Source organism: Vulpes vulpes, chromosome 6, assembly GCF_048418805.1.
Source record: "Vulpes vulpes isolate BD-2025 chromosome 6, VulVul3, whole genome shotgun sequence".
Taxonomy (NCBI): Eukaryota; Metazoa; Chordata; class Mammalia; order Carnivora; family Canidae; genus Vulpes; species Vulpes vulpes.
This window is the reverse complement of record NC_132785.1, coordinates 99,304,593-99,318,169: the sequence shown is the minus strand read 5'-3', so window position 1 is coordinate 99,318,169 and position 13,577 is coordinate 99,304,593. Positions and strand designations below refer to the sequence as shown.

The window sequence follows — 13,577 nt, the reverse complement described above, 5'->3', positions numbered from 1 at the left end:
TGATAATTCCTTCATATAATTTCACTCATTCTTCACCTAGGTCTAATCTGCTCTTTAATGTGTCCATTCAGTTTTTGAATTAAAGTTATTATACTTTTCATTTTTAGAAAGCTTACCTGGTTGTTTTTCCCAACATGTTTATTCTTTTTTTTTTTTTTTTTTTAATTTATTCTTGAGAGACAGAAAGAGAGAGAGGCAGAGACACAGGCAGAGGGAGAAGCAGGCTCCATGCAGGGAGACTGACGTGGGACTCTATCCTGGCTGAAGGCAGCGCCAAACTACTGTGCCACCGGGGCTGCCCCCAACATGTTTATTCTTTATGGTGTTGTGACTTACTTATATTTTCAAAATTCTCTTTTATTCTTGATTTTTTTATTACACATTTTTTAAAATTTATTTTTATTTTATTTTATTTTTTTGAGAGGAAGAGAGTGCACAAGCAGGGCAGGTAAAGGGCAGGGAGAAGAGAGAAAGAATCTTAAGCAGGCTTCATGCTCAGCACAGAGTCCAATGGGAGGCTTGATCTTATGACCCTAAGATCATGATCTGAGCTGAAATCAAAAGTTGGATGCTTAATCAACTGAGCCACCCAGGTGCCCCAAAGTTTTTATTTTTGAGTAATCTCTACACCTACACCCAATCTGGGACTTGAACTTATAGCAGCAAGATCAATAGTTGCACACTCCACCAACTGAGCCAGCCAGGTGCCCCTCTTAAAACTTTTTAAATAGTTTAATACAATTATTTTGTATCCTCTTGTGAAATTCTGTTTCCTAGTATCTTTGTAAGCATAAAATTCTAAAACCTGATAACTTTAGAAAAATACATTTTGTTCCGTTAGTGCATTAAGCACCATGTGATATGTTTATGCACTTTTTAGAGATTTATGTTAATACATTTTTCTTGGTTTTATTTGAATCATATAAACTTTTTTGTAACAAAATTATACTAATTATAGTTACACTTTGCACACCCCTTTAACTACAGGAAGAAATACTGTATTATGGATAAATATGCTCCAACTTTTACTCTCAATATAGGTGTGGAAGAAAGATGAAATTGATGTTGATTTACTGAAATCAGATTTTAAAAAATTAATTTGTATAATATAATGCATAGGAATTTATTTGTAACCAAAAAATAAAACAAATACTGATAAATCTCTTATCCGTGGCCTTCTAATATTTCAAGTCTCTATAAAGTTTTTTATTGGATGTGAATTAAAATGTCCACAGATACCTTATATGTGTTTTCTTGATTCCTGTACTCTTAGAAATTATATTTATTTAGATGTGGTACATTTAAGATGTTATAAATTGTCAGGTAGCAATTTTTAAAAAGATGTAAAGTCTTTTAGGTGTCAGCATGTTACTCATCATTTTCCTGAGACCTATTGCATTTGTTACCATAGTACCTCAAATATTTTAAAGTTGTATTCTTCTTAAAGCTACTTATTTGAGTTTCTGTGGGTTAGAACATTGGTTTTGATCAATAGGGAACATGTTTAGCTAATTAATTTGCAATTTCTCTTTGTAGGCTTCTTTTGATACACATGTTGTAGTTCCCACCAAGAACCCAACGATGTACAAAAGGGCAGCTGACCCAGTCCGTCCTGACCTTACTGGTTTGCTGGTGAAAAACAAAAATCTTCTAGCTGAGGTATATGGATTATCTGAAAATAAAAAAATGCCAAGGGAAATTATATCCTCTGTAAAAGTAGGGAGAGACACATTCTGATAAGGGACTCAAAGCGTTATCTTAATTCAGTTCTGCTTTTTTTTTCTCAATATTGAACTGTCTTGTCATTGAGGAGCACAAATTTAGACTCAAATTTGTCTTTTGCCAGGTAAATCCTTTTGAAGATCACATGTAGTTAAGTGCTTTTGAGTTGACTGGTAAATATCATAGTGTTAAAATAGTGCTTAGGGGGCAGCCCCGGTGGCCCAGCGGTTTAGTGCCGCCTTCAGCCCAGGGTGTGATCCTGGAGACCCAGGATCAAATCCCGGGTTGGGTTCCCTGCATGGAGCCTGCTTCTCTCCCTCTGCCTGTGTCTCTGCCTCTCTCTCTCTGTCTGTCATGAATAAATAAATAAAATCTTAAAAAAAAAAATAGTGCTTCGGAACTGCCATGCTCAAAATTTATATAAAAATAATAATCGATTATATGTTTTAAGCATTTTTTAATAGAAAGGTTGAGTTCCTATTTAAAACATAGCACCAAATATCAAATATCCATTAGTCTTATATAATACTTGATGAAACATCTGAATAACAACAGATGAAAAAGAAAGAAAGCACATTTGTAGGAAATGCCTTGACTTTTCCCTTAACACCTAGTGATGAACTAGAGAGTATTTTGATTTGGTTTTTTTTTAAGCTTATTAATTTGTTTATTTATTAATTGATATAATCTCAACACCCAATGTGGGTGGCTCAAGCTCATGACTCCAAGATCAAGAGTCACATACTACTCTTCCAACTGAGCCAGCCAGGTGCCCCTGTAGGAATTCTTTAGTTGAGCTCAAATGCCCTCAGGTCATGTGTTACAAGAGATAGTCTTATGGATAACCATGATTGAATCCCAAAGCCCACTATCACTATTAAAGGTATTATGATGTGGCTGTTTATGCCTGCATTGTCTCTATAGTTACTTGTGAGTAAAATGTTCTGAATGCTGATGTTGTGGGACACTGACTAGCCTTTTGTATAAGTAGCTATCAATGGCGTGTGTATGAGTTTGCTAGGGCTGCTATAACTAAGTACCACAGACTGTGGCTTAAATAATAGAAATTTTTCTCATAGTTATGCAGGCTAAAAGTCCAAGACAAGGTATCAGCAGGGTTAGTTTCTTCTACTACTTCTTCTCTTTCTCCTCTTTTTCTTTCTCCCAGATTTATTGCATATAATTGACATATAACATTATGTACGTTTGAGGTGATTTTTTATACATATTTTTTGTTTTGATATATTTTGTAAAATAATGACCACAATAAGGTTAAATAATACTTCCATCACCTCACATGATGATTCTGTGTGTGTGTGTGTGTGTGTGTGTGTGTTGAGAAGGTTGGTTTCTTTTGAGGCCTCTTTTCTTGGCTTATATATGGCCATCTATACTCTGTGTCTTTACATGGTCTTCCCTCTGTAACTATGTCCAAATTTCCTCCTGTTATAAGAACATCAGTCATAGGATTATGGCCCACCCTAAAGATCTCATTTTAACTTAATTACCTCTTTAAAGACCCTGCCCTTGGGGTACCTGGGTGGCTCAGTCAGTCAAACAGCTGCCTCTTGATTTTAGCTCAGGTCATGATCTCAGGGTCCTGGGATTGAGCCCTGCATTAGGCTCTGTGCTCCGCAGGGAGTCTGCTTGAGGATTCTCTCTCCCTCTCCATCTGCCCCTCCCTGGGCTCATGCACACACATGTTCTCTCTCTCTCTCTCTCAATAAATCTTAAAAAAAAAAAAAAAAAAAGTCCTTGTCCTAAAATATAATATTCTGAGTTACTGGGTGTTAGCACTTAAACATGTGAATTTTGAGAGGACAAAACAGCCAACAACAGTGGCCTTATTCCTTGGGGCCTCTTTTCTGTTATCTCATCTATCAATAGCCTGACACCAGGTTTCATTTAAATATATAGATAGATATAGAGGAATGCCTGGCTTACTCAGTTGGTTAAGCATCTGACTCTTGATTTTGGCTCAGGTCATTATCTTAGGGTCCTGAGATGGAGCCCTGAGTCAGGCTCCACACTAGGCATGGAACCAGCTTGAGATTCTCTTTCTCTCTGTCAACCCACCCCCTCCTTCACATGTGCTTTTTCTCTCAAAATAGAAAAATATATATCTATAGATAAGTAGATAAATACATATTTCTTTCACTTTTATTTATCCTAATATTTTCCTCCTTTAGCATAGAGAGATGAATAGACCTTAAATTTAAGTGGAGTTTGTATAAGTACAATCCATTTTCTAATACTGGAGAGATTCTTAATCTTTCCTCCCCCTCCCCCCAGAAAAATTTAATACCAATACCTGAAAACTGAAGCATTAATTCTTCTTGTCCACAGTATAACTTACTACTAAATTTACTAAGTTTGAGATTTTTGATAATTCAGGTTTGGATTAGATTAAGGTTTATGTCTATGCCTGATTCATAAGCCTTTTAAGCCAAATTGTCAAAAAAGATCACAACCTTTAAACCTTGTCTAAAGAGAATATTTAAGTTATTTTCAAGAATTTCAAAGTACTTTTTATTTTTTTATACATTCTACTTTTTTAATATTATTATTTTTTATTTTTTAAAGATTTTATTTTATTTATTCATAGACACACAGAGAGAGAGGCAGAGACACAGGCAGAGGGAGAAGCAGGCTCCACGCAGGGAGCCCGATGTGGGACTCGATCCCGGGTCTCCAGGTTCAGACCCTGGGCTGAAGGCAGGTGCTAAACCACTGAGTCACCTGGGCTGCCCCAAAGTACTTTTTAAAAGCGATTCTCTATGTGTACATAAATAATTTGGTAATTATAAATATTTTAATCTATTTATCAAAGCAGATATATGAAATGCTCTATAAGGTCTCATTGGATTTGTTGTTATATGGAAAATATATTAATAAAAGAGTCTAGTGATTTCAACAGAATACCTTCAGCATGAGTCATCTTTCTCTTTTCCAGTAACTTTATTTCTTTGTGGGACATAGATAAAGTGTTCAGTTGGTGATTGTGTTGTCTAGTTTAGGCACTATGATATTGAACTAAAGCTCTTGCATAGTGCTAGATAGGCTGCTTTCAGAATAAATAGGAGTTAAACAACTTGTAAAAAAAAATGTTACTGATATGTATAATAAGGCCTGGTATGTTAAAATAAATTTAAAGTGTTTTGCCAGTATTTTTACTTTGATATTTTATGAAATTTTTATTTGTGAGGGCAATAGAATGACATTGTGAGGGCATGTGTTTATGCAGATAAGATATTTTTCTTCCCTTAGTGTAGTCCTGGCAAATAGTAGAAACCGGGTAGATGGGCAGCCCGGGTAGCTCAGCGGTTTAGTGCCGCCTTCGGACCAGGTGTAATCCTGGAGTCTCGGGATCGAGTCCCACGTCGGGCTCCCGGTGCATGGAGCCTGCTTCTCCCTCTGCCTGTGTCTCTGCCTCTCTCTCTCTCTCTGTGACTATCATAAATAAATTAAAAAAAAAAAAATTAAAGAAAGAAAAAGAAAGAAAGAAAGAAAGAAAGAAAGAAAGAAAGAAAGAAAAGAAAAGAAAGAAACCGGGTAGATGCAGTCAACAATGGAGGGAGTGAATGGAGGCAATGTCACTTTTGCTGTCAAAGAAAAATTTATCAGAACCAATTATTATTAATTTTAATTGAAATTTTTATTAAAATAATTGAAGAAGCACTTGGAGTTTTAAGAAATAATTTAGAAAGATCCTTTATAACTTTGCTGAGTTTCTCCCATTGTTCAATTTTGCAAAACTATAATATAATAACCTGAATATTGACATTGATGCAACAAAGTCTACCAATCCACCATTCTTACTCAGATTTCCCCAATGTTACTTGTACACATTTGTGTGTTTGTATAGAGTTCTAAACAGTCAAGATACTGAACAGTTTGAACACTACAAAGATCTTTCCTGTTGCCATTTTATACCCACACCCACTTCCTTCCTACCCTCAACCCCTGGTAACCACTAATCTTTCCTGCATTCTAAAATGTTGTCATTTCAAAAATGTTTTATATGCAAAAAGCTAAACATAGAGTTATCATATGACCTTTAAAAGAAGAGTGATAGTATAGTATCTGATGTTACAACTGAGGACAGAACACATATCCTTTGCTTATATTCTTAGAACATTCTATTCATACCAATATTATTGTACTTGTTAAGGTATACTTTAATTATTTGTTTAATAATTGGTCTCCCTCAGCTGGGAAATTTTTTGAGAGTTCTTAATCTTCTGGCACATGCCTGGAACATAGAAGATACTGAAGTCTTGTTAGTTAAATAACGAATGGCTCAGGGGGAATCTCTGGGTGGCTCAGCGATTTAGCCCCAGGGCCTGATCCTGGAGACCTGGGATCGAGTCCCACATAGGGCTCACTGCATGGAGCCTGCTTCTCCCTCTGCCTGTGTCTCTGCCTCTCTCTGTGTGTGTCTCTCATGCATAAAAAAAATCTTAAAAAAAAAAAAAAGTATTTATTAAAAAAAAAAAAAAAAAAGAATGGCTCAGAGAGGTGCTAGATGGGAAGTAGAAAGACCAAATAGGAGGTTTGTAGCAAACAGTGCATGAGGTGGACAATGTGTCCCTAAAACAAGATAAAGGCAGCAAGCAGCAGGATGGGAAGAGAGGGATACATATGGGAAACATACTAGAGGTAAAATGAGCAGACCTAGTAACTTGAGGGGAGGATTTAAGAAGGAGTTAATTAAAAAATGACGCTTATCTAATTAACATGTTTTTACAAAAATATAAATGAATTTTGAAATTTTCATTTTTAAACATTTGATCTTATTATTAAGAGGTATTTTCTATATGGATCTTTCATAGAATACTTAACCCATTATTTTAAATAAATAAATTTATAGTTAAATAAATACGTCTTAAAAGAGACTCTGATCTGCAATACACAGACGTAGGGATGAGGCAAATCACATATTTTGGGCTTGATCTTTTTTTTTAAGATCTTACTTATTTGAGAGAGAGAGCAGGAGCAGGGGAGAGGGGTAGAGGGACAGGGAGAAACAGATTCTCTGCTGAGCAGGGAGCCCTATTCGGGATTTGATCCCAGGACCCTGGGATCATGATCTGAGCCAAAGACAGGCACTTAACCGACTGAGCCACTCAGATGCCAGCAAATCACATATTTTGAAAACAAGTAGAAACTGACAAATGAACACCTGGAGGAAAGAGTGGACATGCTCAAAAAATACCATAGGGGTGGGCAGCCCTGGTGGCGCAGTGGTTTAGCAGGGCCTGCAGCCCAGGGCATGATCCTGGAGACCCAGGATCACGTCGGGCTCCCTGCATGGGGCCTGCTTCTCCCTCTGCCTGTGTCTCTGCCTCTCTCTCTCTGTGTGTCTCTCATGAATAAATAGATAAAATCTTAAAAAACAAACAAACAAACAAACAAAAAAACCATAGGGGCCTGTGGCTGGTTCAGTCAGTAGAATATACAGCTCTTCACTTCAGGGTCCTGAGTTCAAGCCCTACATTGGCCATGGAGCTTAGTTTTAAAAAATGCTATGAAAGAATAGCTCCTTTGTAATAGCTAACATGGGAGCAAAAAGTTTTACTTGTGTGAAAAGAAGGGGGAAAAAATCTGACTCTAGTGTTTGTTTAGCACAAGTTAGAAAGATTTAAACCAATTTAATTATCAGTGATAGTGAGTTCTCTTAACTAATCACTCCCTTTTTCTAGGGAGAATTTATTAAATTTATTATTTCACTAATGGTTGCATTTTATTCTAAGAAATTTTAGTTTAATGATGCTGTAATTTTTTTTAGGAATTCCTGTCCTTACTACTTCAGACTGCAAAACTGATTCCTATTCAGAATTTTGCCAGAATGTCCCAAAAGCCCAACTTCATATTATAAACCATACTCCTCTATGGTAGGAAGGCTGTCGTATCCTTTGAGAATTGCTTAAAGGTTAAGACCATAGAGCAGCTTTTAATAATGCATATTTTGGGGGAATGGAGCAGTATTTTATTTTATTTTACTTTTTAAAAGATTTCTATTTATTTATTCATGAGAGACACACAGAGAGAGAGGCAGAGACACAGGCAGAGGGAGAAGCAGGCTCCCTGCAGGGAGCCTGACCTGGGACTCGATCCAGGGTCTCCAGGATCAGGCCCTGGACTGAAGGTGGTGCTAAACCGCTGAGCCACCGGGGCTGCCCCTGGAGCAGTATTTTAAAAAGAAAATTGGTCTGTGCTGAAAATGGAATTAAAAAGCAGTCTAAATGATGAAGTCAGTGCGATCCTGGAGATGGGGATGGCCCATCAAGTTTTCATTCAATTCCAGACTTTTCTTTACCCTGGGAAATTTTACCTCGCCTCCAAAATGTAAGCTGCATTTTAAAAACCCACACACTCGGGATCCCTGGGTGGCGCAGCGGTTTAGCGCCTGCCTTTGGCCCAGGGCGCGATCCTGGAGACCCGGGATCGAATCCCACGTCGGGCTCCCGGTGCATGGAGCCTGCTTCTCCCTCTGCCTGTATCTCTGCCTCTCTCTCTCTCTGTGACTATCATACATAAAAAAAATTAAAAAAAAAATAAAAAATAAAAACCCACACACTCATTTACATCTATTGTGGTCATTTAAAGAAAAAACCCCTGCAATATAGGATTTGTTACATCCAGTTTAGCACAGTTTCTTAATGTCAGCACAAGGAATACATCCATGCAAGAAAAAAAGAACCACCAAAAGAAAACTGGAGAGAAGTAATCAGGGAGGGAGAGAAAAAGAAATTTCATGAATGTCAAGGATCAGTCATGGATTCACTGCAGAAAGCAGAAACCACCCTAAGTATTTCAAGCTGAAAATGATTTAATGCAGAGAATTATGTATACAAAGTGATTGGAAGGTCTGGGTATGGGATTTGGGGCCAGAACTTGATGAATGAGTTTAAGGACACACCACCATGGATGAGATCCTGAAGTCAGGAAGTTGCTGCTACTTCTCCTGAGCCTTTTATTTAATTAAATTAATTAATTTATTAATTTATTTATTTAATTCATTTGAGAAAGAGAGAGAGATAAGGACAGAGGATGAGCAGAGGGTGGGGCCAGAGGAGACGCGAACTCCCCACTGAGTGAGGAGCCTGATGCAGGGGGATCCTGAAATCACAGCCCTGAAATCACAACCCCAGCCAAAATCAGACACCTTAATCAACTAGCCATCCAGGCATCACCCACTGAGTGTTTATTGCACAGACACAGCTGCCTCAACCTCCATAAAGCTGGTAGTTAAGTAATGGGATGTTCTTCTCTGGCCCCTTCCTTGACCTTGCTTATCAGCAGAATTAGCAGCGGGAAAATGGCCTTCTCTCTATTCTAAATTTCATGGGAATGCATCTCTTTAGTGCAGCTCAATGTACATATAGCATGGCTCTCAAAGTATAGTTCCACAGATCAACAACATTAACATCACCTGGGAACTTGGTATAAATACAAATTCTCAGGCCTCATGCCACACTAAAAACTCTGGATTTGGGCTATCAATCTGCTTTTTTTCCCAATCTGCTTCTTCTTCTTTTTTTTTTTATGATAGTCACACAGAGAGAGAGAGAGAGAGAGAGAGAGGCAGAGACACAGGCAGAGGGAGAAGCAGGCTCCATGCACCGGGAGCCCGACGTGGGATTCGATCCGGGGTCTCCAGGATCGCGCCCTGGGCCAAAGGCAGGCGCCAAACCGCTGCGCCACCCAAGGATCCCTCCCAATCTGCTTTTTAATGACCCTGCAGATAATTCTAATGCAGTGCTGAAGTTTGAGAACCATTAGCTTAGAGAATCCCAGACCCCACAAGGACTCTGGAAAGTTTTATTTCTAGTTCTGCAGAGTAAGACATCATAGTGGTGGGAATGGATACCAAGTGCCAATGACCATATCCAGCAAAAGAGCATGGCCTGGCCAGTGGTTCAAATGTTTCAGTGACATGTGGAATATGATGACAACTGAAAAGAAATTCTTGAATCTGATAAGAGACCTTTGGTGACTTTCAAGAGAAGAGTTTCTATGATGGAGAATAGGGGTGAGAAATTAAATGATATAAAAATAGAATTATAGTGGATAAAGAATGAGCACAGAGCATTCTTACCATCAGTATGGCTGGGCAATGAGGAAGAGAAATGGGCTTTAGCTTGAGCTCAAATCTTTTTTTTTTTTTTAATTTATTCATGAGAGACACAGAAAGAGAGAGAGGCAGAGACACAGGCAGAGGGAGAAGCAGGCTCCATGCAGGGAGCCCAACATGGGACTTGATACTGGGTCTCCAGGATCACACCCTGGACCGAAGGTGGCACTAAACCACTGAGCCACCCGGGCTACTTGAACTTAAATCTTTCACTTCATCTTCATGACCTTGTCTGTGTCCATATCTACCACCTTGTCTCCATTTCTGATAGCTGAGTCGCTTCTGCAGCTAATTAGGGAAGCTTTTCGCAGGACATAATTTCAAGTTCCAAGGGAGAACAAACTCCAGTTTAGTGTATACCTGCAATTTAGTTGTATGTTTTCAATTTACTCGATTATATTTTTGTATGTGACAGACACTATGTTAGGTCCTTGGTATATGTTATTTTTATTCCTTACAACTGCAATGTGAGGTGGGTAAAAAAACTTAACTGACTTCTCTATGGCCACAGTTTCTTGTTCCTCCAAATTTTGTGGTCTTTCTATTCTCCCATACTTACTTTCTCTGGAAACTCCATGACCTCATTGAGGTGTGTTTTTAGTCTTGATGTAATAAAAAATACATATAAAGGTATATTTTGAGAACATGTAAGTTTCATTTTATTGTCTTAATTTCACAGAATTTTTAAGAATTAGAACACATTTTATACACATATTGGACTAAAATATTAGTTTGAAATGCTTGGTCTTCCCACTCCCTGTGCTATTAGGAATTATAGCATTTCTCATTAATGAAACTTTTTCCATAACTAATATTCCTGACCTTTTTCTGGTTATAAAGCTAATGATTTTTTATAATGTCAAATCAAATATGTCCCCTCTCCCCCTCTTTTACAAGTTCATCAGGATCATACACAGCCTATTAGAAATTTGAACAAATTGGCTTAAATTAAAAGTTAATTGACCCCTGAATGTTAGCAGTACCTCAATTTTCTTTATCTAGTGAACTTTCTTTGCTTATCAGATAGAAGATTAGAGATTTTAAAAATGCTTCCAAAAGCTAAATAAATCAGCCACCTAAGAGCAACCATGCCCCTTGCCTTTCCAATCCTTCTTCGGTCTTTTTTTTTTTTTTTTTTTTTTTTTAAGTAGGCTCCACACCCAGCATGGAGCCCCACAAAGGGCTTGAAATCACAACATTGAGATCAAGACCTGAGCCAAGATCAAGAGTCAGACGCTTAACCAACTGAGCCACCCTGGTGCCCCTGGTCTTTCTTAGTTAGCAGGTTATGGCTCTCTTCTGTTGCTTCTCCTCTCACAGACCATCACTCTTCTCTTCATAAATTTATGATCTTTTCTTTCCTTTATTTGCTTTAAAAATATAGGGAATTTAAGTGTCTTTCTTTCTCCTCAGACTCCTATTCACCCATTTCAAACACAAACAAAGCCAGGAAACAATGGTATAAACATAGGCCATTTAGGAGAGAGGCCTCTGAACACAGTTCCCTTCACAACCAGCAGAAAGCAACATATCTATGGCCAAAGCATTAAGTATTTCTTTTCTGCTAGGGATTATTGAATTCATTATTGGTATAATTTGCTCCTATAACATTTTAAACAACTTTAATATTGATGAGAATAAATTCACTTATTCCAAATGTGATGTGTCATTTTGATATGATTTTTTAAAAATTCCACTGCTTCAGTTTTTATTTTCTTAGTTTAAGTAGTCTCTACAATCAAAATGGGGCTCAACCTCATTGAGCTGCAAGCTCTCCCAACTGAGCCCCTTGATACGATTTTTTAAATGTATATAACATTGGAATATATCGTTAGGAGATCTGAGAGTCTTCATTTTATTGTATAATAACGTATAACTTAGGGCGCCTGGGTGGCTTAGTCAATACGGTGGCCGACTTTTGATTCCAGCTCAGGTCATGATCTCGGGGTCCTGGGATGGAGCCCCATGTCGGGCTCTGCACTCAGTGGGGAATGTGCTTGAGGATTCTTTCTCTCTCTCTCTCTCCCTCTGCCCCAAACCCCACTCATTCTCCACTCTCTAAAATAAATGAATACGTCTTTTAAAAAAAATAATGTATAATTTAAATACCCATAATGAATTGAAGTCATGAATTTTCTAAAACCAAAATTATGATTTTAAGTAACATGTCACTTTCTTCTTAGCTAAGAAATCTTCAAAACAAGCTCTTCAGAAAAGAAACTTCATTGCAAGAGATGAAGAGTGAGCTAGAAAGTTACAAAGAAAATAATGTGCAACAATCTTTTGAGATAATGTCCCTGAAAGATAGTATCAAGGACCTAGAAGAACTTATTGCTTCTCTAACCAGAATTAAATATTTGAAAAACACCAATATTCAGAATCTTGAAAGAGGCAACTGGGATCTGACTGAAAGAATTATAGAGCTAGAAAACCGTCTAAGGTAGGAATGGTTTTCTAGTTTGTTTTCAAACATGTCATTTGACATAAGCTTACACATAGTATATAAACTCCATATACCTGGGCAGCCCGGGTGGCTCAGCAGTTAGCACCGCGTTCAGCCCAGGTCATGATCCTGGAGACCTGGGATCGAGTCCCATGTCAGGCTCCCTACAATGGAGCCTGCTTCTCCCTCTGCCTATGTCTCTTCCCCTCTCTCAATCTCTGTGTGTGTGTCTCTCATGAGTAAATAAATAAAATCTTAAAAAAAAAAAACAAAACAAAACTCCATATTCCTGATTAAGCACAGAATTTAAACTTAGTAGGATTTCATGTAATACCTAATTCAAAATTATTATGCTTAAAAAGACCTTTTTATTGAGAGATAATTCATGTACCATTAAAATTCACCCTTCTAAAACAATTCGCCTCTTTAAAATATATAATTCAGCAGTTTTTAGAATATTCACAAGGTTGTGCGATCATTCCCAATCATTACCATTCAATTCCAGAACATTTCATCACCCTCCAAAGATACCCTAGGTCCATTTGCAATTACTCCCCATACCACTCTCTCTGGTCGCTGACAACCACTAATCTACATTCTTTCTCTATGGACTTATCTTTTCTGGATATTTCACATGAATGTAATCATACAAGATATGGTTTCTGTGTCTCACTTATTTCAGTTAGTACTGAAATTATTTTTAAGATTAATCCATGTTGTAGCATGAATCAGTATACATATTTCACTCCTTTTTGTGGCTAAATAAAATTCTATTGTATGAATATACCACAGTTTGCTTATGCATTCTTCAGTTCATGGACATTAGGTTGTTTCTCTTTTTTGGAGGAGCCTTATGAATTCTGCTATGATCATTCTTGTATGAGTAGAATTGCTTGGTCATAAAGTAACTCTATGTTTACTTTTGAGGACATTCCAGACTATTTTCCAAGGCAGCTGCATCATTTTATGTTCCCACCTGCAAGGTCTAAGGATTCCAATTACTCCACATCCTAACACTTGTTATTATTCATCTTTTTTATGATAGCTATTATAGTAGATATGAAATCACATCTCATTGTGATTTTAATTTGTATTTCCATAAGACTAAAGATGTTGAACATCTTTATGTGTGCTTTTTGGTCATTTGTATATTCTTTTTGTACAAATATCTATTCAAATCCTTTGTCCAATTTTAAATTGGGTTGTCTTTTTATTTTTGAGTTGTTTTCTATGTGTTCTGTATCCTAAAGCCATATCAGATAAATGTATTATCTC

The 13,577-nt window shown here is 37.3% G+C and overlaps 2 protein-coding genes across 2 annotated transcripts in view; one reads left to right on the top strand and one right to left on the bottom strand.

The window, feature by feature from the left end:
• The window catches only part of MTHFD1 (methylenetetrahydrofolate dehydrogenase, cyclohydrolase and formyltetrahydrofolate synthetase 1), a 120,339-nt gene that overhangs the window by 74,022 nt on the left and 32,740 nt on the right, over nt 1-13,577 (bottom strand). The window lies entirely within an intron of this gene.
• Nucleotides 1-13,577, top strand: part of LOC112921289 (uncharacterized) — a 44,409-nt gene that overhangs the window by 6,158 nt on the left and 24,674 nt on the right. Inside the window, exons 2-3 of the mRNA XM_026000515.2 lie at nt 1,537-1,659; nt 12,043-12,299. Of these exons, the coding sequence (XP_025856300.1) occupies nt 1,537-1,659; nt 12,043-12,299 (380 nt within the window). The remainder of the gene's footprint in view (nt 1-1,536; nt 1,660-12,042; nt 12,300-13,577) is intronic.